The following is a 25871-nucleotide window of genomic DNA, read 5'->3' as shown; positions in this document are numbered from 1 at the left end:
AGCCGGCACGACCCAACGTACAACGACCTGTCCCACCTGCAAAAATCACACATTCACATAGACACACCCAAAACAAGACTAACGTGACGAATCTAGTCTATTTTTCAATAGCTTTTGTGGGAGCCCAACTGCTCCATACACCATTACGTCTAATTTGATATACTGTCCATCCTGGTATCCTAAGTATCATGCCGTTCATATCCCGTTTATCGTTTCCGCTACATGGGTCCGCTAGCGCCGTCGCCAATGTCCAGTGCTACACTGTACTGTGAGACAGACTACAACTCCGTGTCAACCTACTGACCCGCCTTCTTAGCAGCGAACAGCTGCGCACCATCCTGCAGGCGGCGCTCGCCGTTGCGGCGGCCATTGACGAAGTCGGGGTAGTTGAGCGTCAGCTCGACGGCACCGTTGACGATGCTGTCGACGGCCTCGACGCCCAGCATGAAGCTGTGGTCCTGGTTGCCGACCTCGTAGCGCCAAGAGCCGAAGCGGCCGCGCGACCAGATATCGCGGTCCTGGAGGGCGGGGAGCAGCTTGGTGAGCACGCCCTCACGCTCCAAGGACGGCGTCGGGTAGCCGTGATCGAAGCGGCGGTGGTAGGTGGACACGATCTCGTCACCGGGCTTGATCATCTCTGTGTTGATGAGGCCCTGGATGGAGTCCTTCAGGAGATTCTTAGTGTCCACAGGCTTCATGCTGGACTCGGAAACTTCCAACATGATGGACCAGTAGGGGCCCTCCTTGGGCTCCGACGAGCTCGGTTTTGAGCCGTCGGCCAACTGCTGGGTGGCGAGCTTGACGTTCTTTTCGGGTTGGTTGAAGGGGGAGTAGTTGGAGAAGATAGTGGCGCGGTAGAAGGGGCAGTTGTCTTCGGGGAAGTATAGCCAGCACTTGTCGCCAATGCGCTCAGGTCGCTCTCCTCGGATGCCCACGCCGATGACGTGCGTGCTTGAGTAGTACAGACCCTTGCTCAGGTCGATGAGCTCCTTGTCGCCCATGTGCTCAACTAGCGCATCGACAGCCATGGTGTTGACGAGCTTGTTGTAGTTGACGACAGTGCCGTCTTTGAAGGTGACTCGCTTTGCATCCGCGTCGACCTTGGTCACGGTGCCGTGCTCGCCAAATCGCTTCTTCGAGTCAGGGAGGGTCTTAGCGACAGCAATCCAGATACCTCCAGTACCATCACGGGCGGGGAAGCGGAAGGTTGCGTTGGGGCCCCAACCTCCAGCAGTCTTGTTGTGGATAATGTTGTTAACCACCTTCTTGACATCCGGGGTGGCGACACGCTCACCGAGCCATGCGCACTGCATCTTCTTGGGAGGAACCGCCCAGACCTTGAAGTTGTATGGCCTCATGAACTGGTTCGCGATGCCTTCGCCCATGGTTCGCAGGATGTGCTCATCGAAATCGGCCGGCTTGGTGTTGGCCACGCGAGCCTCAAGCGCCGCATCAATCATGCCATTGATGGCAACCGCCTGGTCTTCCTTGGGCAACATCGAGATGTTGTTCTGGTAGGGATACGGGACCCACAGGCCCTTGTAGCGGACATAGGAGATACGCTGATGTGTGTACCAGTCCTCTTCGTTGGGGAGCGCCTCGTTGATGCAGTCGTCGAAGTACTGGTAGTGGGAGAAAATAACGTGGCCGCCGACGTCGTAGAGCTGCGCGTTGTTAACAATGGTGCCAGCGTGTGATTGGTGCATGGGTGTCATACAAAGCCTTCTGGGGTGGTGTCGGTTGAGGCCAAACCACCGGGCGTCTCATTCGAGTCCACAATCAACCATGAGGGGCCATTCTGTACTTCTTAGCTCTGGCCTTCCAATTCATGAATTCGTGAGGCTGCATACGATCTGGTGGAGGCGCTTTGCGGCACCGAGACCGGTTGGGCCAGCGCCAATGACGAGGACGTCGACCGAGCTGTCTGTGTCAGTCCGAAGTTCGCAGGTGGTTGGCGGGGGCGGTGAGGCGAATGGACCTACATTTCTTCCTTTGCGGAGCCCATGGCGCCGTGCAGCAGTTCTTGGAAGCTAGGAACTCGTTTCAGCGTCTGGCGAGCGTAGCTGAGCATGTACCCGGAGCTGGGGGTATCACAGTATCAATTGGGGTATCTGGAGACGTGAGGACGTTGCTGGGGCGAGATGTATAAAACTACTTCAGTATCTAGAGCGCCAAGGCTGCGGGTTACACCTTAGCGGGACAGGCCCTGAGACCCTAGGGCTAGGATGTGGTCGATGCGGCAACAGCGAAAAGGGGCACATCGCCCGGAGACGCGACGCTGTCTGCGTGGGCGCCCTGATTGGCGAGCACTGCTCTTCCACCCTAGCCGCCTGGTGTGGGCAGTCAGTCGAGGCTGATGTTGCGCGGGCGCCTGCCTCGTACCGCGAAACTTTGCAAGTACTTGGAGCGGGTGCAAGACGCGCAAGACTACCAAGACGGCCTCGTCGCGTCCCACAGCCTACTGTGCGGGAGCTCGTGCTGTGGGGGACGGGACACCGAGTACATGTAGTCGAACAAGCACTGTGCGTATCAGTCGACATGGCGAGTGGGATGGCAGGAAGGCGTCGTCCTGGGCATATCGATGTGGATGATAGCGAACATGTTCGCGGCGCTGGGATGCAGTCCGCGGCAGACATGCGCATGACAGCGACATGTACGACGGTCGCGTTCTGCTGCCGTGACAGACGCGGCTGCTATTTTAGGGCGCCCTCTCGCTGCATGGACTACGTGTAGTATGGTCGCAGCACGGCCGCAAAGCGCTGCTGTACGGGTGCGGGTTCGAGGGAGACAGTGGAGGCAGTGATTGCGCGTACAAAGGACCACCGTCGACCGCCCGTTTCATCTGGGCTCTGAACTGCAACGATCCGCCGCCGCTGCACTCAAGCTTCGCTGAGCACGTCACCTTGGGCCCCCAGTTCCTCTTGCACCGCTTCCAGCGCGCCCGTGCTGCGCCTGAAGGACCGCGTCGCTACTGCGCTTCGACCCCCGACTCCCGCTCCACACCCCCTGGCCTCATTTACCCGCATCTGTACTTTTCTCGTCTGCCTGCGCTCCTCCCCTTTGATCGTCAGCCTCAGCGAGCCGTCCTGTCTTACCTCGCCTTTGTGTGTGCGCACCGCTCCGTCCTACGCCGCCTGTCACCATCGCGTCGCGCAGGAAATTTTTGTGCAGCGACCCTGAACCCGCAGTAGTCAGCTGCCCGCGCCAGTCAAGCTCCACCGGTGACGCCCCCGACGAAGCGGCCGTTGATTTTCTGTCGCCTGCCTCCCCCCGACGCCACCCAAACAGCAGCCCTCGCTGAGTCTTGTCCTCACACGCAAAACACACCGAGACCATGTCAGACGAAAAGGTGCGCGCGTCGCTCGACAATGCCCGCGACCCCGCCCAGCCCGTGCTGCCCACCGTGAACCCCAACATCAAGCGCGCCGAGCCACAGTCCGACTCGCTGCACCCTGCAGTGTACATCGCGACATGGATTGCTCTCAGTTCCAGCGTCATCATATTCAACAAGTACATCCTGGACACGGCAAAGTTCCGTAAGTCAACCCAGCCAATGCCAAGAGCAAGCTGCTAACAGCATCACAGACTTCCGTACGTGCAAGACACCCTCCCAATCCCGCTCCCAAGACTGACATTTGCAGCCATCTTCCTCACGACATGGCATCTCGTTTTCGCGACCGTCATGACGCAGCTCCTCGCACGCTTCACCACCATCCTCGACTCACGGAAGAAGGTGCCCATGACGGGCCGCGTGTACCTCCGCGCGATTGTTCCCATTGGTGTCTTCTTCAGTCTGAGTTTGATCTGCGGTAACAAGGCATACCTGTACCTGAGTGTTGCGTTCATTCAGATGCTCAAGGTAGGATAGTCACCAGCTCGAGGTCCCCAGGCATTGACAATTTCCAGGCCACCACACCTGTTGCTGTTTTGATCACCACCTGGACTATGGGCCTGCACCCACCCAACATGAAGACTCTCGGCAACGTGTCCTTCATTGTCATCGGTGTCATCATTGCCTCGCTCGGTGAGATCAAATTCGTCATGGTTGGCTTCCTCTTCCAGGTTGGCGGTATCATCTTTGAGGCGATCCGCTTGTCCATGGTCGAGCGTCTGCTTAGCGGCGGGGAGTTCAAGATGGATCCCTTGGTCTCGCTGTACTACTATGCTCCGGCCTGCGCAGTCATGAACGGCATCATCTGCTTGTTCACTGAGCTGCCCATCTTGACCATGGATGACATCAATCGCGTTGGCGGTTTCACGCTCTTCGCCAACGCGTCGATTGCATTCATGCTCAATGTTTCAGTTGTATTCCTGGTATGTAGAACTCTCTACAGTCACAGACATGTGCTAACAATCACAAGGTCGGCAAGACGTCGTCTTTGGTCCTCACCTTATCTGGTGTGCTCAAGGACATCCTCCTCGTCTTTGCGTCGATCATGCTCTTCCGCGACCCCGTCAGCTTGCTCCAGGCTTTTGGATACAGCATTGCCCTTGGTGGCCTGGTCTACTACAAGCTCGGTGGCCAGAAGATGAAGGATTATCTCGGCCAGGGTTCGCTGGCCTGGGCGGAACTTGGTCAGACTCGTCCGATCCTGCGCAAGCTCATGATCTTCGGTGGCGTTATCATCTCCTTCTTCCTCGTTATTGGATCTCTAGGCCCGAGATATGCCCCCGATTCCGCCGATAAGCTCTACAATGGCATTGGCAACATGATCGGAGACAAGCAGGTCTGAGCGCTTCAGTAGCGTCAATACTGCACAGCAGTCGAAGCTGAGTCATGGCATAATCTTGAAATGCCAAAGACTGGGTTCGTGGGCGCTAGGGCGTCGGGAGCAAGATCTCCCTGTTCTGTTATCCTCACTCCGTAGCCTCGGCTACAGCAGATTCGTGTTTCATTAAGTGTTGCAAGCATAGACGCATGGGTACCTTCTTTGCCCCGCAGGCCCTTTTGAAAGAGGCCGCGATGAGGCAGTTTCCTTGGATCGACAGGCAATTAGCATCACAGCTGTCTCGTCACATACCTAGGGAAGATATGATGGATGAAAACTACACATGGTGTTATAGATAGAGCCGGCAGATTCTGGCAGAACTGCGCTGTACATGTACTAGCTTAATAATGATAATAGACCAAAAGTCACTCTTACGCTCGCTCTTCAGTGTGTCTGCGATGGCCTGCGTTTTCTCGCTTGCGTCTGTTTTTCTGCCGGACGCTGCAGGCGGTCAGCGAGCCATCACGCCAAGCCGCTACCTTAGCGCCGTCGGCGCCCACACGAATTTCGCTCTGGATGCTTTCTCTGCGAACTTCGACAATACTAACCCAACAGCTCAACACCACCACAACCTCAGTGTTCAGTCAAAATGGGCATTGACCTCGACCGCCATCATGTTCGAGACGGGCACCGCAGTATGTGTTCTACCCCGTCGAGTCGGCGCAGAAATGCGCCGGCGAGCCGCTGTCCTCAGGACGCAACATGATCGAGAGAGCGAGAATTGACGAGTGTACAGAGGTGCCCAAGTCCGACAACCCCTACGTGAAGTTGTTGGTGCGCCTGTACAAGTTCCTTGCCCGTAAGTCATACTGCTCGAATCGCAATCCTGGAGTGCTGACCATCGACCAGGCCGAACCGACGCGCCCTTCAACAAGGTTGTCCTCCGCCGTCTCATGATGTCCAAGATCAACCGTCCCCGTAAGGCGTAACGATACTATGTGCACACAGTCAATAGACTAACCACCGAATAGCGGTCTCTCTCTCCAAGATCGTCGCGACCGCTGCCAACAAGCACTCCGCGAAGACCCACGAGGGCAAGACCGTTGTCATCGTTGGCACCGTCACCGACGACAACCGTCTCCTTGAGCTCCCCAAGCTCTCCGTTGCGGCTCTCCGCTTCACTGCATCCGCCCGTGCCCGCATCGAGAAGGCCGGCGGTGAGGTCCTCACCATCGATGAGGTTGCCACCCGCTTCCCCACCGGTGCCAACACCCTCCTCCTCCGTGGCCCCAAGAACGCCCGTGAGGCCGTCAAGCACTTCGGCATGGGTCCCCACAAGAACAAGAAGCCCTACGTTCAGTCCAAGGGCCGCAAGTTCGAGCGCGCTCGTGGACGCAGGCGGTCGCGTGGTTTCAAGGTCTAAGCGCCTTGACGGGGTGGAGCTGTTTCCTTGGGTCGCCGGCGTGGACATGGTCATGGGTTATAGTCAATTTGGCGTGCATCATGTCTGGCGAAGACTCTCTTACGGGTTAAAAAAGATACTCATGCTTGCAATGAAATGCAATGAAAGTATGCCGTGGGCTCTCGGGGCTCATCGGACGATTCGATGATTACTACTTTTCAAGTGATACCTTCAATTGGAGACCTTTTTCTTGCAAACGATAATAATAGTGCAGTGTGTGATCGAAATGTGTGACACTTCATAGCACTTGTTCATGGTCGATATCACATAGAAACAGGTACAATGCACTGCAAAACTGCCCTTTCTACTTTTGTTCTCCGTAGTAGCTGCTGCCCTAACGTGACGCGCTGGCGCTCGAATTTTTACTTTTAAAATCTTCCCCACCAATCGACCCCATCAAAGTACTAGCGTCCTTCCGCAATCGGAACCACGGCCACTTCACATCTCCAGCAGCGCTACATCAGTGTCCGATTACACAGGCTAACACTTGGTTGAAAGCTCAACGCACCCAGTCTACGACTAATGGCCGACTCTAGAAAAGTGGGAGTGCTGGGTGGTGGCCAGCTTGGCCGCATGCTCATTGAAGCCGCGAACCGACTGAACATCCAAGTCAATGTCCTGGACGCAGCAGCATCACCCGCTAAACAAATCTCCGCACATGATGGCCACATAGAAGGCTCCTTCAAAGATGCTTCCGCCGTCAAGAAACTCGCCCAGGCTTGCGATGTGGTTACTGTCGAAATCGAGCACGTGGATACCCACATGCTTGAAGAAGTTGCTGGCGAGGTTGCTGTCGAGCCGAGCTGGAAGACCTTGAGGACCATCAAGGACAAGTATGCACAGAAAGGGTACCTGAAAGAGCACGGCGTGGATGTTGCTGAGAGCGAAGATTTGGAAGGCAAGGGCGCAGCGGGTCTGAAGGCTGTTGGCGAGCGCTTTGGTTACCCTTTCATGCTCAAGAGCAAGACGGATGCGTATGACGGGCGGGGAAACTACGTGGTCAAGACCGCAGACGAAATCGATGCGGCAGTCAAGGCATTGGGTGACCGGCCCTTGTATGCGGAGCGCTGGGCCGACTTCAGAATGGAGCTTGCCGTCATGGTGGTCAAGACCAAGGACGGCGTCCTCACATTCCCCACCGTCGAAACAGTTCACGAGGATTCAATTTGCAAGCTCACCTACGCGCCACCGAGAAATGTCTCCAAGGCAACCACAGAGCGGGCACAAGAGCTAGCCAAGAAGGCCATCGGAGCCTTCGAAGGCAAGGGCGTCTTCGGTGTAGAAATGTTCCTCCTCAAAGACGACACCCTCCTCATCAACGAGATCGCCCCCCGCCCACACAATTCTGGCCACTACACCATCGAAGCCTGCCCCCTCTCCCAATATGACGCCCACCTCCGCGCCATCCTCGACATCCCCATCCCGCCCTCGGCCCTCCGCCTCCGCGAGCCCGCCATTATGCTCAACATCCTCGGCGGCAAGAACCCCGACTCCCACATCCAAGTCACTCACAAGGCCTACGCCTCCCCCAATGCCTCCATCCACCTCTACGGCAAAGGTGACGCCCGCCCCGGCCGCAAAATGGGCCACATCACCGTCACCGCGCCCTCGCTCGCCGACGCGGAGAAGGAGATGCAGCCCCTCATCGACTTCGTCGACGAGCAAAAGGGCAAGTCCCTGGGCGCGCGCACCGCGACGACAGACGAGCCCCTCGTCGCCGTCATCATGGGCTCCGACTCCGACCTCCCGGTGCTCAAGGCGGGGCTCCAGATCCTCGAAAAGCTCCAAGTCCCCTTCACAGTGCGCATCACCTCGGCGCACCGCACGCCCGACTGGCTGCGCGAGTTTTCCAAATCCGCTGCAGACACGAGTCTCCGCGTCATCATCGGCGCCGCGGGAGGCGCCGCCCATCTGCCGGGCATGTGCGCGTCGTGGACCACGTTGCCCGTCATCGGACTCCCCGTCAAGGCGACGCACATGGACGGCTGGGACAGCCTGGTCAGCATGACGCAGATGCCGCGGGGCGAGCCGGTGGCCACGGTGGGCATCAACAACTCGACGAATGCGGCGCTGTTGGCGGTGCGGATCCTCGGTGCGACGGATTTGGCGGTTAGGGAGCGGTTGCGCGTGTGGATGGAGGGGAATGAGAAGGAGGTATTGAGGAAGGACCAGGAGTTGCTTGATCAGGGGTTCGAGAAGTATTTGAAGGGGATGGGGAAGTGGTAGAGGTGGTAGATTGTAGTCGATTCTTCGGATAGGAAGGAACCAAGCTCCAGATTGTTGAAAAATAGACATCGTACTCAAATGTGTGTACTTTAAAGATCGTCTATTTAAATTAAGACAGCGCAAAATAAGTGGAAACGAAATCCCAAAAGCATCCTACAACACCAAGAGCGCCGCAAACAAATATCTAATCGCTAATATGTAGCACAGCTAAGTATATACTCACCTCTGGAACGAACGTCATCCCCTGTCCTTCCCTTTCCAAGCTGCTCACATTTCTATTTGAAGTGTCCCCTCTTGTTCCCATCCGCACACAATAAGTCCTTCACCTCGCCCGCCGTCTTCGGAAACTCATCCATACTAAGCGCAGGCTCAATCTCCTGCCACGTAACCGCGACCTCCAATCCCGGCGCCTTCTCCGTCTCGCAGTCGGTAAGATCGACATTTTGCTGTTGTACACCGTCAGTCCTGTTGTCCCATCCCCTCGATCCCTGCGGCGAAAAGCCACAACTCACCTGCACCACCCTCCACCTCAACACATTCCTCAAATACTCCGCGACATCCTCCTCTCCCAGAGTCGCCAGATCCCCGGATCTGGCTTTCGCCTCCAGCGCCGGCGTCAACGGAATCACACTATGCGCCCGCTGACTCGCCTTCTTGCTCGCCCCTAGAAATGACGCAGTACCCACGAACCCCTTATCCCTCACCCACCCCTCAACATCCCCCTTGGGAGACCCGAAGAACGCGTACACGCTCAGACTCCCCGCATCGCGGAACTCGCGCACGGTGATTTCAAGGCTGTACTGCCTTTTCCCCGCAAAATGGGGCGCACCCGTGGTCGCTATGCCCCGCGCGAGGAGCTTGGGGTCGCGCAATTCGGGGGATTGGAGGGGTGAGGCGTTGGGACCGTAGAGGGCGTTTACGCGCGCGATAAGGGAGGTGGAGACGCCGCGGGCGTTGAGGAAACTCCTTGTGCTATTGCTGGGGAGGTCGAGCAGGTCTGGGTAGGTATAGCCGAAGATTGTGTGGTCGCGAATGGAGTCTGAGGTCCAGAAGTTGCCGGAGTCATCTTTGTGGAAAGGTTTGAGTGCTGTTAAGGTCAGTGGGTTAGCATGGGGTAAGGATTGTGGAGAATGTTACCCGTGCTCCCGTTGACGTTGAAGTTGGCCGGGGAGTAGAAGGTTGGGCTGGGCGTGGTGAAGTTTTCCACCCATTCGTCCGGGTTCTGTGTTGGTGTAAGCGTGATTCTATACTTGATGATGAAGTCAAGGCGGATACATACCAATGCTTGCCACATTGCCAGTAGCCGGTCAACGTTACTGTCGTCGTCAGTATCAACATCGCAATTCCCTTGCTATATTTACCAGTGATGCAACCAAAACGACGGATCAAACGCCGAGTAGAACAGCCAAGTCATCGATCCATCCTGCCCAATGCCATCATGGATTGTCCCATGGATGCTCTCCATGCTGTCCCCCGGTATCAACTTGGTGCTCATGTTCAAGTAACTATGCTGCATAGCGAGCAGATTATAGACGCGCGCCTGCATACTCGATCTGTTCTCCTGCAGCGCCTGCGCCGCTTTGGTGTTGTTGCTTTGCGCGTTCTTGTCGGCTGTAGTCGGGCCCCTCACCGTGGAAGGGAACTCTTTCCAGCGTTCTTCACCTTCTGCTTCCTGTGGAAAGTCAGCGTCCACATCTAGACTGGTGGTTGCAAGAACATACCCAGTCCGGCAGCGGGTGGAACTTGTACGAGTGCAGCGGATTCGTTATTGTTACCGTTCCATTAGGCATCGTCACATTGACGAACTCAGCCTGCACACTCGCAGGCAGTGTTCCCTCTTCTTCAGGCGGGATAGCAGCCCAGTCCCAGTATGGCAGCCTCAACGAGGGCAGCGCCTTCAAGTAGCGCTCCTTCAGCTCTCCATTAGGCAGTGCGGAGACAGTTTCACGACAGTTTAGGTAGAGCACTTCTTCGAACAGAGCCAGGAAAGGTCGGTGCCACGTGGGAAAGATGTTGCTGTCGTGGGTGCAGTAGCCCGAGTAGCGACTCCAGTAGTAGTCGTCGCCTTTCACACCATCCCAGGGTACGAATGGGCGACCGTGAATTCCTACATGCGCAAATTAGCCGTTGTCCGGTTGCTGGGATATAGACCATGGCTCAATGTAGCAAATGGATCCACCCGAAAATGCGTAATCGCATTCCTCGCGTAGCCACATGGCGACAGTGGTGATCTTGTGACAACAACTTACCAGCGATCTGGAAGTAAGAAAGCTTGTCATCCTGACTGATTGCTTGGAATCTCTGAAGTCCAAGCAGAAATATGTTCCACTGGTCCGGGTGGTTTTTTTCTAGATCGCGTATCTCGAGGCGTGGGTATATCGTAGAGTCTCCCAGTCCAGCAATCCCCAGCACAGAGAAGATGCCGTCTTGGCGCCGCAAGAGGTCGGAGGTATCATCGACCGTATGCGGTCCCGCGACCGAGTCGATGGGTGTGCATATGCTTGAGGCACAAAAGTAAGCAATAGACAGAAGAAGTGGTATAGAAGGGAGGCGAAAGTTTGCCATGACGGAAGGATATGAAAGCGACTACGCTTCCTCGATGTTCTCAAGTATGTACCGAAAAATCAAGTGGTTGGCGACTACGGAATCTGGAGAGCTCGATGGAAGCAGGAAAGCAGTGCCAGAAGTACCTGCGCTGGACCGGAAACACAACATACGCAGAGCTGCAGGAACGTGCCCGTGACGAAATCAAACATCGCCGCCGTGTCCGCGCACAGCTGATCCGAGCATGGGATGGGGTGTACACAGCCTCGCCGATTTCCGAGATGGGTCAACGAACCATCGTTACGTTCTCAGCTTTCCTCGTGCGGAAATGCTTGTTTCTAGTAGCGTTGAACGGCCCGTACGTCTGAGAGTCTTCGTGTGCCGAATCGGGCCCAACGCCCTCGAACGACTCACAGTATGCCTGCTTGGGGAACCGTTGACGCGAATACAGTTGCCCCTAGACAGATTATCTGATAGTGGCCTAAGGGACGCTTGCATGAAATTATTCGATTGTTCGAGCCTTGTCCATGCCGCCGGAAGGCCATGTTTGGTACGCGCAGCGTGGTCCCCCACGAGAACGGCGGTGTACCGGTGCACGATCGAGCACAAGACGATAGTAGAGTTGCTTGGTCGTGACAACACCGTTAGGAGATGCCGAAGCGACGGACATGGGAACCTGTTGTGCTACCATCAGTTTCGGACTGGCTCGCAGCAGTAGACGGCTAGACCTGCTGATCGATGAGCATTCGGCTGCTCTGGTAACCGTTTCTCAGTAATTTATTGACCCGCTGCTACGGTATTGTCAGCTCACAAACATCAATGTTCCTCTTCCCTTCCATTCAAAGTTTGTTTCCAATCTCCACCGTTTCACAAACGCGTCTGTCGACAGGCAAGCGCTGGAACTCCACTCACCTGCAGATTACGCTGCAAGACAACTTGAGGAATGTAACCCTCTGGGGGTGACACTTGACAGGGGCGTCGACACAAGCGTTTCTGTGCTACTCCCGGGCAACGGTTATCACACGTGTGTGCCCATTGTAATCTCCCCTGAGACGCGACGTAAGGGCGTCGAGTGGCGAATCTAACTGCCAATCAATTGAAAGGTTTGGGATGCCGAGGACCTAGTAGCCTTGACGGAAATAGGTCTTCAGTCCGACTGATGATCAGCGTTCGCACGATGTCGGGAAGCGGATGCTCCATCAGCTGAGCACGAGGGAGCCTGTCTTGCTCGAAATTGCCATAACAACATGCCACCCGCCAATCAATAATAAAGGTAGGAGTAATCATAGTGTAATTATCTGAAACGGCATAGTCTGCCAATAACCCGCAGAGGTGGGTATATATCTCGTGACCAAGACAACTATCTTCGAGCCGCGAGCATCAACGCCCAAACGCCATATAAAAACTAATCGCAGCCTTGCGTACGAAAACAAATCGTATCGTCTGTCCAAGATTGACACGATACGTACACTCTTTACATGTGCTGCCCAGGACCCTAATAAGAGTGTACGATCGAAGCTCGATGATCCGATGTGACAACCATGACTCGTCCTCCCAAACTTTTCTTGCAACACCGTCGAATCGTTTGCGCCACTTCCCGTTCGATTCGCGAGTTGTAGGAAACCCCCACAGGTCCGCTAGAATTCGTCGGAAACTAAGGAATGGAGGCGTTTATGAGGGTGGCCAGTCCAATGAGTGGATGCATCCTATGCATTGTTCTCTTCGCCGGTGTCGCCGTGGTGCATCTCTGTCCCATGGAATGCATCTCCGAACGCTGAGTCGTCCACCAGGTCCAGTCCCATGTTATCGTCACCTACGTTTGTGTAGTCTGCAAGCGCATCTCCAGCCGTATCCAGGTTGTCGAAGCTGCCAAAGTCTGCGGCGTCAAACATGCCCCCAACTTCTGCGTCAACGCCGGACGTCAGTGCACTAGCGTCTGCGGGAGCATCGTTGTTGGTAGGAGGCTGTGCATTGTTAGCTCCCGATTGTTGGGGAATGCCTTGATTCTCTACCATGACCCAATCTGCATCTCCCTTGCCGTCATTGTTGGCCATCCCAGACATCTCAACGTCAAGATCGAGTAGGTCATTTGCAGCATTCGAGGGGTTGAGGCCGGAAGCTTGATCACCGGTTGGGTTCTGGGCTGCATCGACAGCAGCCGTGTTGGGAGTGGCCACAGCTGATTGTGCTTGACTTTGAGGTTGAGACAGCGCTGGTAGCGATATGTTCCCGATCGGAGTCCCTCCCAGTGATGTCGAACCGAAATCTAGAAGACTATTGGCAGTGTTATCGCCTTCTGCAGTTCCATCCTGTGCAGAGCCATTCGATCCTCCATTGGCATTGAGTCCTGTGGATCCGTTGACTTGCAATTGCTCGGGTTTGGGCTGTTGTGCCTCGATGAAGCCACCCTTGTCCACGCAAACAACCAGCTTCTTTGTATCAAACTCTACTCCAATCGACTTTTCGAGATCAGTTACGACCGCCTCAGCTGGGTCTGGACCATCGCCCTCGGCATCGGCTGGCGGGGCTGCGTCGCGTAACCGACGCTCAGCTTTGATGTATGTGCGTGATCGTTTCAGTGCTGCCATCTTGTTGGCATGCGCGGTCTTCATCCTCTCGATCTCAGCCTTTTCCTTGGCCTCATACTCCGAGACGCGTTTCTCAAATTCCTTGAGCTTCTCCGGTGTCAACTGTGAATAGCTTTTGATCTTCTCGCCATAATCCGCATTGAGGTCTCCGTTCTTGTCTATGGGTGCATCTCCAGTTGCTGCATCAAGGATATCCGCCGTCAGTGGAGCCAGTTCACCCATGAGGCCAATTCCCAGATCGATAGGCTTGATTTTCGGGAATGCATGGGGCGAAGAGAATATCTCCTCCATCCATTCATGATGCTGCTTGTACCTGGAAAGGCTAATATCCCTAGGGGTCATGAAATCGAACGTATCCTGTGTCGCATTCTCTTCCTCATCGAATAGTGCATCACCAACTGCGGCCCCGGGTACTCCCGGGCGTGGAGGTTGCGCCGTTCGAGCTCTCTTCGCTGGAGGCTGCTGTTGACCATACGGATATCGGTTCGTCATGGGATTCGCGCCATAAGCTGCTGGTTGTGTCCTGGCGCCAGGTGGTGCGAACTCGACCTTGGGAAAGTTTGCCGTATCGTTGAGCATGAACTCTTTGCGAATCAGTTGACCGGCTTGTTGCAGCTGGCCTCGCGTGGCCAACTGCTGTTGTATCTCCCTTGTCATGGGTATATTCTGGGCGGGTATTCGCATGTTAGGCTCTGCCATGCTGTAATGAACTAACCACAATTTGTCGTCGAACGAGCGGGGTCCATTAGTGATCCTGTAGCGAAATCGTGCATGCGCGGCAAACGGCTCGTGAGGGTAGAAGAAACCGCTTTTGTGGACCAGTACTTGGAGTTGCTACTGCAGGTTAGCTTCCAGCACAGCTCCTCAGTCACCGGGAAACGTACGAATCCATTCAGATTCATTTCGTATGACAGCTCGGCATCGGCCCAGATCAACCCATCGGAAGCAAAATGCGTTCCCATGCGAGGGGGCTGCCACATGAGCAGAGCGGTGCCGTCTGGAGGCGGTTGCGCAAAGAACGTCCACGCGACAGGTGCAGCATTGCGGGTGATTTCAGGTGCCTTTATGAGGTAATCAAGCGCTTGCTGAGGCTGCAGCGACGGGAGGGTTGGGAACCGGTACGAGGAGACCAAGTGTATGTGGGGGAGCTATAGGGTCAGCTTCGTCGCGCAGTCGCAGTGTGGGCGCGCTCACCAACTGGTTCGGCACCTGTCCGCTGGGGTCTGCGGGAACATTGTAGGCTTGGTTCATGCCGTACATTTTGACTGGAGATCAGGCGACAGCAGCGCCACGTCAAATGGGCGTTGGCGGAGGAGGGTTGGGCTGGCGCGACGTTGGTGAATGTCTGGGACATTTAGTCGCGTTCGCTGCGTTCGCGCCTGCGCGAGTCTCAACGCCAAGTTTTATCACGTGATATACCGCGGTTCGCCTGGCATCAGTCCAGTCAACTCGCTCCTCACGATTTCCATTTGCTCCGTTAAATAAGACATCGTCAATGCTTGTATATCACCTTATTGTATCTCAAGACTTTCATATTGAATGTATATACTGTAGAAGGAATTTCGTGTCCGTCGCTACTTTGCTCCATCTCCACGCTTTCACTTTCCCATAACCTGGGTCCCAGCGCTCCCTCGCATTGCATATGAACAGCATAAGAGCCGGAGTTTCATGTCCTCTCCTAGGGCGGTGGGTAACCTATCGTCAAGCCCGCTACATTGTACTTAAGCAGTTATGCGATATCCGATAGCATCGATGCCCAAGACGACCAAGTCAGAAGACAGCTGCCTTCCATCGAATGTGTCACTGGCAGTCGCATGCGATCTTCGACCGCTTGGCCGGATCGCATGTATACCAACGTCCTTCAGCCAAGCATCCTGGGTCCGTTGTTCTTGCCCTTCTTCTGTATTCCAGCACTCATAAGCTGGCCGGTGAAAGTTGGTTTCGGCTCGCTCTGTTGCTGCTTCTTGTTGTTGTTATTGTTGCGGTTCTTGCTGTGCTTCCCATGCTTGTCGTCTCGCTTCGTCGTGGCCTTGACTTCTGAGGTAGCACGCTTGATGAGGACGGGGTGACTACCAATGTATTTGCCCTGCATCTCTTTCGCAGCGCGGAAGTAGTCATCGGTATTCGAAAAGCTCACGAAACCGTAACTCTTACTCTTCGTGGTGCGCTTGTCTCGGACTACGCGCGCTTTCGACACCGAGGGATACTTGGAGAACGCTTTGAGGAGCGAGTCGTCTGTGACTTCGCCAGCCAGATTGCCGATGAAGAGGCGCGGGTGAAGAGGGTCCCATTCAAGAAGTGACTGGTCTTCCCATTGCTTTCCACCGCCTTCCCGAACGACTGTCTTCTGCTTGCCGGTGCCGCCTGCGCCGGCTTCGCCATCTTGCGCCGAGCTGGCCTCAACGCGCGCAGCAGCAGCAGCGATGTTGCTGGGCTTTTTTGCGTTGTCATCGCGGGTGTATGCGCTGTTCCACTCAGCCATGCGCGCCTCCTCTTCTGGATCATAGTTGCCTCGGGCTGTGTTCAGACCTGCGGGAGGCGCGTATGCTGCCGCTGCCACCGGAGCTTGTGCGCCATAGGCTTGATAGGGATTGTAGTAAGTATTATTGGACGGGTAAGCTGTAGCTTGGTAAGGGGCGCTCACAGTCGGCTGAGAGTACATGGTTGGAGATGCAGCAGACGCCTGCGAAGGAGGAGCCTGGGCAACGACTGATCGCGGCGCGAAGCCAGCGAAAGCCGCGGTGTTGCGCCCGGCGCTGTTGTTCCTGACGGGCGGTGCAGAGTAAGTTGGCGGCGGCGGGCGCGCAGGCAGCGACGGGTGCGGCTGCAGGTTGTCTCTGTTGCTCATAATGAGGCTGAAGTTAGATGCTCAAATTCTTGCTGGTCGTCGTGGAGCGCGCGGCTGTGATAGAAGCGCGAAGTGACGTCGGCGCGTTGGTCACGATAGGCGGAGTGGGTTTTGCTGCAGAGTATGATTGTAGTCGGCCGCGGGGGAGATGCCGGTCCTGTCGAAGCACGGCGTGCAAATGCCGCACCGGTGTATGGCCTCACTTAACGCTTACGGAGCAGTGCCAAGACTTCCCGGAAGGAATGCAAGTCGGCCTTTGAAAGAAAGTAGTGGATCAGCGGGCCGGCAGCGTCTGGCTTATGGTCGTGATGCGACAATCTGTTGGGCAAAGAATCGTTAGGCCACTAGCCCCGGAGCAAGAGGTGGCGCATGCTCTGCACGTGATCGGCCAAATATGTCATGAGTGATGAAATGGAGGGGCAGCTCGGGCAATTGCTTGCGCGAATGTTTTGCACTGCCGTCTCCGCGGCCCTTCGGAAGAGCTGGGTCCAGGGAGCACGGCGCGTCAAGCAGATAGATAAAAATTGCACCGATGAGCTAAAGTCCGCCGTTGCCGCCCATGCGCGTGGGATGGATCGGTCGAGGGCACCAGAGGGGTTGAAGAGTAATTACGGGATGCACGCAGTGCCCCGCCGGAGCACCCAACACTGACCCACGCTACCAGACAGACTCCAAACTCTTCCGGTTCGGAACGCGAGCAAAACTGCTACTTATCTGCTGCCTCCCCACTCCCTGCACTCTTCATCTCACCTTCCCATCCCACCCCAATTGCTTCACTACCTGCGCGCTCCGACGCCGCAGAGATACCCCGCCAACCGCGCCACTTTGCCAACATTGGCCCCGCTGCTCAATACCCTCCATCATGTCTTCCGAACCCGTCGGTGACTTCGGTCTCATCGGTCTGGCCGTGAGTTCCTCATACCGCTGGGCTGCGCTCTGTGCTCGACAGCTTCTCACACAATGGACAGGTCATGGGCCAGAACTTGATTCTCAATGCGTAAGCCATTACTCACTCCTCGCAAGCTTGTATAAGCATAGCTAACACCGTATAGCGCCGATCACGGATTCACCGTACGGACACCTTCCCCATGTTCCTACCTGGTTGTTTACTAACAGACTCGCGCAGGTTGTGGCATTCAACCGAACGTAAGGGCAGCGCAAACCAGCGCCTGAAAACGAGGCTGACCAATCCGTAGCGTAGCCAAGGTCGACCGATTCTTGAACGATGGTACGGTCATAACATGGACTTTGATGCTGGCTCAAGCTAATGCGCCGCAGAGGCCAAGGGCAAGTCCATCGTCGGCGCACACTCCATCAAGGAGTTTGTCTCGAAGCTCAAGAAGCCCCGTCGCATGATGATGCTCGTCATGGCTGGCAAGCCCGTCGACGACTTCATCGAGCTTCTGCTTAACGAGGGTGGCGTAGAGGAGGGCGACATCATCATCGACGGTGGAAACTCCCACTACCCCGACACCAACCGCCGCACACAGTACCTTGCTAAGAAGGGCATTCGCTTCGTCGGAACCGGTGTTTCCGGAGGAGAAGAGGGTGCTCGCTACGGCCCTAGCATCATGCCCGGTGGTAACGAGGAGGCATGGCCCTACATCAAGGACGTTCTTCAGTCCATCTCGGCCAAGTCTGACGGCGAGGCCTGCTGCCAATGGGTCGGTGACGAAGGTGCCGGTCACTACGTCAAGATGGTGCACAACGGTATCGAGTACGGTGACATGCAGTTGATCTGCGAAGTGAGTGGATTACCAACTTCCCGTGAATCAGTGCGACGTCTGACAATAGTAGGCCTACGACATCATGAAGCGTGGTCTTGGAATGAAGGCGAGCGAGATCGGTGACGTTCTCGCCAAGTGGAACAAGGGCGTGCTGGACTCGTTCCTCATTGAGATCACCCGCGACATCATGTACAAGAACGACGACAACGACGGCGTGCCCATCGTTGAGAAGATCCTCGACTCTGCTGGCCAGAAGGGTACCGGCAAGTGGACTGCCATCAACGCTCTCGACCTCGGCATGCCCGTTACCCTGATCGGCGAGGCTGTCTTTGCTCGTTGCTTGTCCTCGCTCAAGGCCGAGCGCGGCCGTGCTGCTGGCCTCCTTGACGGACCCACCCCTAGCTTCTCCGGCGACAGGCAGCAGTTCATCGACAACCTCGAGCAGGCTCTGTACGCCTCCAAGATCATCTCGTACGCCCAGGGCTTCATGTTGATCCAGAACGCCGCCAAGGAGTACAACTGGAAGCTCAACAAGCCCGAGATCGCGCTCATGTGGCGTGGTGGCTGCATTATCCGCTCCGTCTTCTTGAAGGACATCACCAAGGCGTGAGTATCCCTCTTCCTATACCAAACCCATGACTCACATTATTCCAGTTACCGCGCCAACCCCGACCTCGAGAACCTGCTCTTCGACGACTTCTTCAACAAGGCCATCCACAAGGCGCAGTCCGGCTGGAGAGACGTCGTCTCCAAGGGAGCTCTCTGGGGTATCCCCACCCCGGCCTTCAGCACCGCTCTGTCCTTCTACGACGGCTACCGAACCAAGGACCTCCCCGCCAACCTCCTCCAGGCCCAGCGTGACTACTTCGGCGCCCACACCTTCCGCGTCAAGCCCGAGTACGCCAGCGAGACCTACCCCGAGGGCAAGGACATCCACGTCAACTGGACCGGCAGGGGAGGTAACGTGTCGGCGTCGACCTACAACGCGTAAGCGGGGAGACTGTATGCTAGGTAGACATGGGTATAGGCCGGCTGTCATGGTCTGTCTACTAACGACATGAGGAAAAGCGTGCGAGACGTATGCAAATAGTATGAATGAATGTCTTGAACCAAGTTGGTATTGCAAATCAACGCCACTATGGACCCGTCGTCTTCGCCCTTGAACTACTAGACCATCTATGCAATCGCTAGGGAAAATAGAACCGAACTCACGTGCCAAAGCGACTGCTCTTGTATAAATCATACATGATGGCATATACACCCCCAACCATCGCTAGACTAACACCCTTCCCGCTGGAGGGGCCGGCCATGCTGCCACATGGCTCGCATAACCACGTTTAGTTCCCCCCATTCGGACGGCGCTCACAACGACCCCCGTCCCCAATGCAGAAGTTCATATTATGTCCGCAACGAGGGCACACGCTAGGCAACCCGTTTACGTAGCAGAACGGGGGCGTCTCGCCCCTGCTGCGACAAGCACAGCAGATGGTTATCCAGTTGCGGCGTTTCTCCTTCAGGTAGTTCACCGGGTCTGGGGAGGGGATCGTGGCGTGGGTGGCCATGGTAGTAATGTGTCGTTAGTTGTGGGCTGGGCTGGGTTGACTGGATGTATAAGAAGATGGTAGTTAGGGCACTGTGGAGTACTTCGTGGTAGTAGATGGTAGTCTCGTGGATTACTGTGTGGATTTTCGTGGAAGTGTTGTATAGCACTGTATTGGCATTTAGCAGCGGTCTATGTACTGGAGATGCTCCTGATCGTCACTGTGAAGCTGTATGCCAGCGTCCGTAGTACTTCACAGCTCTCCCATCTTTGATCGCAGGATGTGACCCTGGATTCCGTGTGCAGGCTTGAAGGACTGCATGTCACAGTGCGCGATATGCCTCCAACAGATACACTGCTATCAACGCGACTGGGCGGGCATGAGTACACGAGATATATATCCTGAATTGTCTTGTGGTAAGACTCGAGGGCAGGTGAACGGTTGCTTCCATTTCATCTGCAATCTACCTGCGGATACATTTCCAGTACAAGATGTGAATTTCTCAACCGCTTGCTTTCCTCTGTGACTTTTTCCTGTGATTTGGTATTCACAGGTTCATGTGATGTAGGGTTGAGTTCGTTCTGTGATTACCTGAGCCTATCACGAATGGTATTGAAAGTTGTGATGGGCTGGAAATCACAGGGCAAAATGATTCAGAGGCTGGCTTCTAAGAAGCCCGACAGCGATACGTCCAGGTAGCTAAACGTCACTAGACAGACATCATGATCGAATTTTGAGAGGGTGATTGTTTATTGTTTCCTGCTGTATATGCTCAGTGGGCTCTGATCCATACATATCAGTATGCTACTATCCACGCTTCCCCTGTAACCAAGCGAACCTCTCGTCCTCCTCCGGCAATAGTCGCACTTATGCCACTTTGTGCATGTCTGCACCGTGGCATTGCAACATGCCACCCCCACAAGCCAGGCGTTGGGCAGCTGCCGCTCCGTGAGCCTCTGTTCAGCCGCCCTTTCGCGGCGCAATGGGTGTGGCGACGGGTGCGCGCGAACCTGCGTTCTTCTTGCGCTGGTAGTGGTTCTCCAGGATCTTGCGGACCTGGGCCACGCTCTGCTCCTTGCCGGCGGGCGCGGCGAGGTTGTCAACGGTGTAGGGAGGGTTGATGAGGACGGCATCGTTGACGACGATCTGGGCGTCGGCCCAGCGCGTGGGGAGGCTGTGGGATGGTCAGCTGCGGAACCTTGGGAGTGTGGACGGGGAGTTGACTCACAGCCTGGAGACAGCGTCGAAGATGTCCTGCGCCTCCTTGCTCACGCCCTTGCCCTTTTGCGCATCCTTCTTCTTCATCTCCCGGATGGTGTGCTCCTCCCTCGCGCGGATGGCCGCCAGGTCCACCTTCTGGATGGGCGGCAGCGCGCCATCGAACCCGGGGCCTGACGCTGTTGCGCGCTCACCGGCGCCGATCAGCTCGAAGCTGAGGATGTGCGCAAAGGGAATGATGTGGTAGTCGCCCGGCTGGCTCGAAAGCGGGGCGGACGGGTTCGGCGGGGCGGGCGCGGTGTTGATGGCGATGGCATTGGTGACGCTGCAGGTGGTGAAGAGGGTGCCCTCGAGCACGTTGTTGTGGGGGGCGCATGTGATCTTGATGCTGTCGTGGAATCAGCATGGGCCGGCCGTGTCCCAGGCAGAGTGAACCTACCGCGCGCCCACGGCCTTGTACAGCATCGAGTCGCCGTCGATGGCGTCCTTGTTTGGCCCGCCCTTGGGCGTCGCAATCTTGCCGGCGATGCTCTGGCGCTTGCTCTCCGCCATGCTTCTGGCCGGTGTGCTGCGCGCGCTGTCAGTCGTGTATTATGGCCGTCACGCAGCTTCTCAGCGTGCGACGCTCGCAAAAGGCCCGTCGCCCAGGGCCGCCGTCATGCAAGCAAGAAAAAAGGGCACGGGTCGTGCAAAGGAGCGACTAGAAGGAAGCAGCAACGCGCAGGGCACACGCAAAGGGGGCTGCTTGTGGGGGTGCGGCGCGGGACAAACGGCGCCTGGGATGCAGGTGGGAAGTTGTCGTACCTGCGCGCTTTCGGTTCGGTCCCAGCAGTTGTTTGGATCACGCCGAACCAACTTCTGCCCGTGGGTTGCGAGCCGTGCCGCCGTAAGTGCGGGCCGATCGCTGCTCTAGCTGGTTAGGTTCCTCTCTCCTCTGCGACTGCTTCACTGTGGATTATGCGTCTGCCAACCCAGACATCCTTCTCCGCTTGTGCGTCGACCTCACCGCGTGCACATCCCGAGCTAGCTCCAGGGCGGCTAGCCTATCCGAGCGCCGAGATCATGTCACTCCACTGCGTCGACGAGTCCCTTGCGCTTCAGGTTATATCAGCAGGGACCAGAACCCTCTTCGCTCTGTGCTCAAGACTGGCGACCTCTTGAACCTGTCGAGTCACTGCCCTTTTGTCGGACGTATGCAAGAGATCAAGTTGCACCAGGAGTGCAGCACATCCACCCAGTTCCTTCACCACCCAACCAACCAACCAACGTCGATGCTGGTGTCCTGCTCAAGTTGCCATCGTACATGAATCTCTCGAGAAAATGAGAAGAGACGACAAAAAGACATCGGCTTTCCGATGCCATCAGAACCTCAACGACGGAAATAGATACCGCTGGGCTACGCTTGTGCTAGTAGCATTGCCATGACAAGACCGCCACCGCATTCCCAGGACAGATGGTGATTGTATGGATGCCCATCTCCGCAGGTTATTGCACCACACTTCGGACACCGTCATCCACCCACTGTTAGATCAATCTGTTCGGGCTAGTCTGCCGAGCCGCCCAGAAGCGATAACTGTGGCGAACGGCTTAGCACGTGGGTTATCTCTGTCTTTACGACTTTTTGACCTATGAAAGAGGAGGATGCAGCAGGATGGTGAGGTGTTGTGCGGAGCGGCAAACCGCGTCGAGGCTGTGCCTGGATGGGTGCGATTCAAGAACTCGATGGCTCCGAAAACAAGTGCAAGTCCATCTTCGACACCTCAATTCGCTGTTCTCGCTCGCTTTCGTCAAAATAGCCCTTCGTTCCAAATGCACCCGACCGCCAATTGACCACCACATCTCTCGAATCCACATACAACACCTACAATGACATCAATATCCCGCTCCCTCCACCTCCCCTGGTCAACCCTATGGGCAACTCCCCCGCCCACCTCCTGCTCCACCCTCATCCTCGCCTCCTCCACCATAAACTACGGCGCAACCTGCGCGTTCCCAGAAGAAGACGCACCCTCCTCAATAAACAACTTGGACACCGCCTGCCTCCCCTGGCTCGCCAGCACGACGCCCGCCCCAAACGCCTTCTACTCCCCCGCCACCGCATGTCCACCTTCCTGGCGCGCAGTTGCCACGCAGACCTCGGGTTTGACGCAGGGGGTTGCAGGCGAGACGGCGCTGTCGTGCTGCCCTAATGGCTTCGAAGACGGCGGTGGAGGCGTCTGCAAGCCAGCGAGTACAGGAAGCTTCGCGGTTGTGGAATGCGGGGAGGCGGATGCGGAAGAGAATGAGTCGCGGACGTATACAGGGGGCAGTTGGCCTACAAGCGCCACGGTGGATGTGCCGGCGTTGCGGGTGAGGTTTCGGGCGCAGGATAAGGGGGAGACGGGGACGGCGACTGGATCGGGATCTGGGACATCGTCGAGTACGAACAGCAACGGAGGGGAGACTGGTGGACGAGGCCTACCGACTGGCGTAAAAGCCGCGATTGGGGCGGTGGTCCCACTGGCATTCATTCTCCTCGCTCTGGCTATCTTCTTACTCTGGCGACGTAGAAGACACAACAAAGCCGTCGAACAGCACGAGAAAGCCTTTGCGGAACCGAAAGGCTACTCAGATACTAAACCTGGTGTCACCGGATCGCCGGTTGGAACTTCACAGCAGCACAATGTCATCGGATCAACGTCCGCAACATCACGCCATCCTAATGCAATCGAGACACCAGAATGGAACACGGAGCTCGAAGCTACCGAGGCACAGCGCCAGAGGGCTGCTGTGCCAACGACCAGTGCTGCGCACGCTTCGGTCAGTGAATTGGGAGGGCTGGCGAGGAAGCCGAGGAAGCCGGTGCCAGCGGTGGAGTTGGAGGGGTCGCCTGTGCCTGCGGAAATGGATGTGAGTAGATACATGGCGTACCAGCCGCCAAGGGATGGGGCGGGGCGGTCATGATGGTCTGTAGTCATATCAGCGTTCAATCTACTCATGATCCAAACACGGCGCAAGCATGAAATGAGACTTTATTGTACGTGAAGTTCTGTAGTAGTATCATCAAGGTGCGGGTAACAACAGCAGGGGTATATTACTTATATCTAACAGCGGGCGGAAACAGGACAAAGACTGGTGAAATGAAGCGTCAGCTGGATGGAGGTCTATAGTGGAACACAACAATCGCGAAGAAAGGGGAAAGAAAGCACTAGCTCGAATCCTTGGGCATAGCCAGGTGTTGCGTGATTCCGTCTGGCAGCGTGATCAGTAGATGAACTTGCGCTCGCCCATCATGTCCCACAACTGCTTGACCACACCCTCCTGCTCAGCACGCTTAGCCCCTCGGACAGCGAGATACAGGCGACCCTCCAGCGTGGGCTCCCAATCTCCAGGATTCGCGCTCGCGACCATACCACCCGCCTCCTCCAGGATGATCCACCCGGCGCAGACATCCCACACCCAGCATCCGCCCTCCCAGAACATGTCGATCTGGCCAGCTGCAACGTAGCAGAAGTCCAACGCCGCAGAGCCGTTGGACCGGATGCTGTGCACCATCGCACCGCCAGCCGTCTTGTCGGTCATGAGCTGCTGGGCCATAGACGTGCGAAGCGCCCAGTTGGGGCCGGAGCGCTGGGATCCCCATTCCACGGCTACGAGTGCCTCGTTCAGCGAGGGCAGAGGCTTCGGGATGGGTGAAATAGGAAGACGACGTGTCAGACCCGTGGCGGTGGTCAGGAAAGCTCCCTGCCACTTGACGGCCGTGAACAAGTCGCCGCGGAAAGGGTTGTACACGACACCCACGAAGGGCTTCTTGTCGACTGTGAGGGCCAACGACACCGCGGTGTTCGGGAAGCCGTGGATGAAGTTCAGCGTCCCGTCGATGGGATCGCACACGAACGTCGGCTTGTCCTCGAGCTTGTCGCCGGTCTTGAACCCCTCTTCGCCGAGGAAACCGAAGGCCGGGTATGTGGACCTGAGACGGTCTTGCACCATCTTCTCGACCGCCTTATCCGTGGAGGTGACACGGTCCGAGGAGTTCTTCTTCGTGTCGGACTCATCGACAGTGAGATCAGCGTTGATCATCATCTGTCCAGCCGCACGTGCAATGTCTACAAGATCGTCCTTAATCTTGCCGAGTATGTCTTCATCAAGATTGTACCCGGCGAGGTAGTCGATACGCTTTTGAGCATCCGGAGTGGAAGGTCCCGAGTTGGGGGCCGTAGCCGGCGGCGTGGGTAGAGCGTCCATGGCCTGCAAGGAATGAGAGACGGATGGAGAAAGAAGGTCCTTGGAGCAAGGTGTATCCATTGTGCTAATTGTGGTGGTTTGATCTCGGTTCAACCGTTTCAACGTGCAGTAAGAAACGGTCCGATTCTGCCCGAGAGGTCTTGCCTTGGGTAGACTAGTCGCGATTCTCTTGCATTTGGTTGCAGTTGCGGCGTGTGAGATTGGTCTGGAGCTCGTATTCAATCCCCGAGGTGCACGTATATAAAGGTCGCGCATGCCTTTGGCAACATGCAAATACAATGCTCTTTCACCACATTGTGGGACTTGGGATGAGAGAGTATAGCCCATGCCGTGCAACGAACCTGCCACAAAGGTTCTCATTGTGTCTAAGGGCATCCGATTTATCTTCGACTGTACCAAGGGACCTTTGAGAGATTGCGCGTTGATAGGTCGTTGCAGATCGTGCCTGCTGCCTCTACGCCGGGTTCGGTGCCAAAGATAGATACCACGAGACTATGTGGCTGCCGTCGGTGTTTTATGTAGATCCCATGCGTACTCGTGATTGCATGTGATTCCCTACTATTGAGGACGTTGGAGCCTTTGACCTGAAGGTTCCAGTCGAGCTGCAATGGGGCACAGTCCTGTCGGTGCCAAAGCATTGTTGAATGGACAAGGCGACTAAAATGACCTACATGTCTCACACGCCTGGACATGCAGCGACCATCAGTCTCACTCCCTCAGTTTTGCATCAGGCCAGGGCGAAGTGATCTTGGTTCAATGAGTGGGTTCAGACGAGACGGTA

General features: G+C 56.2%; 11 protein-coding genes across 11 annotated transcripts; 5 read left to right on the top strand and 6 right to left on the bottom strand.

Moving 5' to 3' along the window:
* Positions 1–33: 33 nt before the first annotated feature.
* On the bottom strand, positions 34–2130 carry CC84DRAFT_1158923 (UDP-galactopyranose mutase-like protein). Its single transcript, XM_018177098.1, has 4 exons — positions 1983–2130; positions 1851–1920; positions 1718–1798; positions 34–1664 (listed from the first exon to the last, which is right to left on the bottom strand). Exons 1-4 carry the CDS (start codon positions 2069–2071, stop codon positions 297–299), a joined length of 1608 nt encoding a protein of 535 aa, XP_018041743.1. The 5' UTR covers positions 2072–2130; the 3' UTR covers positions 34–296.
* Positions 2131–3334: 1204 nt separating this feature from the next.
* CC84DRAFT_1211038 (TPT-domain-containing protein) lies at positions 3335–4733 on the top strand (the record flags this gene model as incomplete). Its single annotated transcript, XM_018182344.1, has 5 exons — positions 3335–3536; positions 3586–3591; positions 3642–3859; positions 3907–4314; positions 4362–4733. The coding sequence occupies 5 exons, from the start codon at positions 3335–3337 to the stop codon at positions 4731–4733; spliced, it is 1206 nt and encodes a 401-aa protein (XP_018041742.1).
* Positions 4734–5014: 281 nt separating this feature from the next.
* Positions 5015–6132, top strand: CC84DRAFT_1224406 (ribosomal protein L18e; the record flags this gene model as incomplete). The annotated part of the gene is made up of 4 exons (XM_018183539.1): positions 5015–5404; positions 5506–5568; positions 5619–5687; positions 5741–6132. The coding sequence occupies exons 1-4, from the start codon at positions 5359–5361 to the stop codon at positions 6130–6132; spliced, it is 570 nt and encodes a 189-aa protein (XP_018041741.1). The 5' UTR covers positions 5015–5358.
* Positions 6133–6693: 561 nt separating this feature from the next.
* CC84DRAFT_1182357 (Phosphoribosylaminoimidazole carboxylase) lies at positions 6694–8397 on the top strand (the record flags this gene model as incomplete). The annotated part of the gene is made up of 1 exon (XM_018180625.1): positions 6694–8397. One exon carries the CDS (start codon positions 6694–6696, stop codon positions 8395–8397), a length of 1704 nt encoding a protein of 567 aa, XP_018041740.1.
* A 275-nt stretch (positions 8398–8672) lies between these two features.
* CC84DRAFT_1079711 (Di-copper centre-containing protein) lies at positions 8673–10962 on the bottom strand (the record flags this gene model as incomplete). The annotated part of the gene is made up of 6 exons (XM_018173860.1): positions 8673–9484; positions 9535–9619; positions 9677–9713; positions 9759–10065; positions 10115–10504; positions 10647–10962. 6 exons carry the CDS (start codon positions 10960–10962, stop codon positions 8673–8675), a joined length of 1947 nt encoding a protein of 648 aa, XP_018041739.1.
* Positions 10963–12217: 1255 nt separating this feature from the next.
* Positions 12218–14903, bottom strand: CC84DRAFT_1158917 (DUF1750-domain-containing protein). The gene is made up of 4 exons (XM_018177097.1): positions 14724–14903; positions 14414–14677; positions 12954–14363; positions 12218–12905 (listed from the first exon to the last, which is right to left on the bottom strand). Exons 1-4 carry the CDS (start codon positions 14787–14789, stop codon positions 12648–12650), a joined length of 1998 nt encoding a protein of 665 aa, XP_018041738.1. The 5' UTR covers positions 14790–14903; the 3' UTR covers positions 12218–12647.
* A 487-nt stretch (positions 14904–15390) lies between these two features.
* CC84DRAFT_1211033 (uncharacterized protein) lies at positions 15391–16377 on the bottom strand (the record flags this gene model as incomplete). Its single annotated transcript, XM_018182343.1, has 1 exon — positions 15391–16377. The coding sequence occupies one exon, from the start codon at positions 16375–16377 to the stop codon at positions 15391–15393; it is 987 nt and encodes a 328-aa protein (XP_018041737.1).
* An 862-nt stretch (positions 16378–17239) lies between these two features.
* On the top strand, positions 17240–19095 carry CC84DRAFT_1182354 (6-phosphogluconate dehydrogenase-like protein; the record flags this gene model as incomplete). Its single annotated transcript, XM_018180624.1, has 8 exons — positions 17240–17284; positions 17346–17374; positions 17430–17448; positions 17504–17523; positions 17574–17605; positions 17656–18122; positions 18175–18710; positions 18759–19095. 8 exons carry the CDS (start codon positions 17240–17242, stop codon positions 19093–19095), a joined length of 1485 nt encoding a protein of 494 aa, XP_018041736.1.
* A 1271-nt stretch (positions 19096–20366) lies between these two features.
* Positions 20367–21881, bottom strand: CC84DRAFT_19374 (uncharacterized protein). The gene is made up of 3 exons (XM_018185541.1): positions 21303–21881; positions 20874–21251; positions 20367–20819 (listed from the first exon to the last, which is right to left on the bottom strand). The coding sequence occupies exons 1-3, from the start codon at positions 21413–21415 to the stop codon at positions 20606–20608; spliced, it is 705 nt and encodes a 234-aa protein (XP_018041735.1). The 5' UTR covers positions 21416–21881; the 3' UTR covers positions 20367–20605.
* Positions 21882–22612: 731 nt separating this feature from the next.
* CC84DRAFT_19031 (uncharacterized protein) lies at positions 22613–23956 on the top strand. Its single transcript, XM_018185528.1, has one exon. It carries the CDS (start codon positions 22730–22732, stop codon positions 23804–23806), a length of 1077 nt encoding a protein of 358 aa, XP_018041734.1. The 5' UTR covers positions 22613–22729; the 3' UTR covers positions 23807–23956.
* Positions 23957–24106: 150 nt separating this feature from the next.
* CC84DRAFT_1182351 (inositol monophosphatase) lies at positions 24107–25090 on the bottom strand (the record flags this gene model as incomplete). Its single annotated transcript, XM_018180623.1, has 1 exon — positions 24107–25090. One exon carries the CDS (start codon positions 25088–25090, stop codon positions 24107–24109), a length of 984 nt encoding a protein of 327 aa, XP_018041733.1.
* Between the last annotated feature and the right edge of the window lie 781 nt (positions 25091–25871).

Source organism: Paraphaeosphaeria sporulosa (genome assembly GCF_001642045.1).
Source record: "Paraphaeosphaeria sporulosa strain AP3s5-JAC2a unplaced genomic scaffold CC84scaffold_1, whole genome shotgun sequence".
NCBI classification, from domain to species: Eukaryota; Fungi; Ascomycota; class Dothideomycetes; order Pleosporales; family Didymosphaeriaceae; genus Paraphaeosphaeria; species Paraphaeosphaeria sporulosa.
The sequence above is the reverse complement of the archived record's forward strand: the minus strand, read 5'-3'. Positions and strand labels throughout refer to the sequence as shown.

Bases quoted from the DNA above. Each gene is read 5' to 3' on its own strand.
- CC84DRAFT_1158923 (XM_018177098.1), bottom strand. From the start codon at position 2,071: ATGCTCAGCTACGCTCGCCAGACGCTGAAACGAGTTCCTAGCTTCCAA. The intron at 1,921-1,982 runs GTAGGTCCATTC...TGACACAGACAG, and splicing joins GGCTCCGCAAAGGAAGAAAT to CTCGGTCGACGTCCTCGTCA. The intron at 1,665-1,717 runs GTATGACACCCA...AACAACGCGCAG, and splicing joins ACACCACCCCAGAAGGCTTT to CTCTACGACGTCGGCGGCCA.
- CC84DRAFT_1158917 (XM_018177097.1), bottom strand. From the start codon at position 14,789: ATGTACGGCATGAACCAAGCCTACAATGTTCCCGCAGACCCCAGCGGA. The intron at 14,678-14,723 runs GTGAGCGCGCCC...CTGACCCTATAG, and splicing joins GACAGGTGCCGAACCAGTTG to CTCCCCCACATACACTTGGT. The intron at 14,364-14,413 runs GTACGTTTCCCG...AACCTGCAGTAG, and splicing joins AAATGAATCTGAATGGATTC to CAACTCCAAGTACTGGTCCA.
- CC84DRAFT_19374 (XM_018185541.1), bottom strand. From the start codon at position 21,415: ATGGCGGAGAGCAAGCGCCAGAGCATCGCCGGCAAGATTGCGACGCCC. The intron at 21,252-21,302 runs GTAGGTTCACTC...ATTCCACGACAG, and splicing joins TACAAGGCCGTGGGCGCGCG to CATCAAGATCACATGCGCCC. The intron at 20,820-20,873 runs GTGAGTCAACTC...ACCATCCCACAG, and splicing joins TTCGACGCTGTCTCCAGGCT to CCTCCCCACGCGCTGGGCCG.
- CC84DRAFT_19031 (XM_018185528.1), top strand. From the start codon at position 22,730: ATGACATCAATATCCCGCTCCCTCCACCTCCCCTGGTCAACCCTATGG.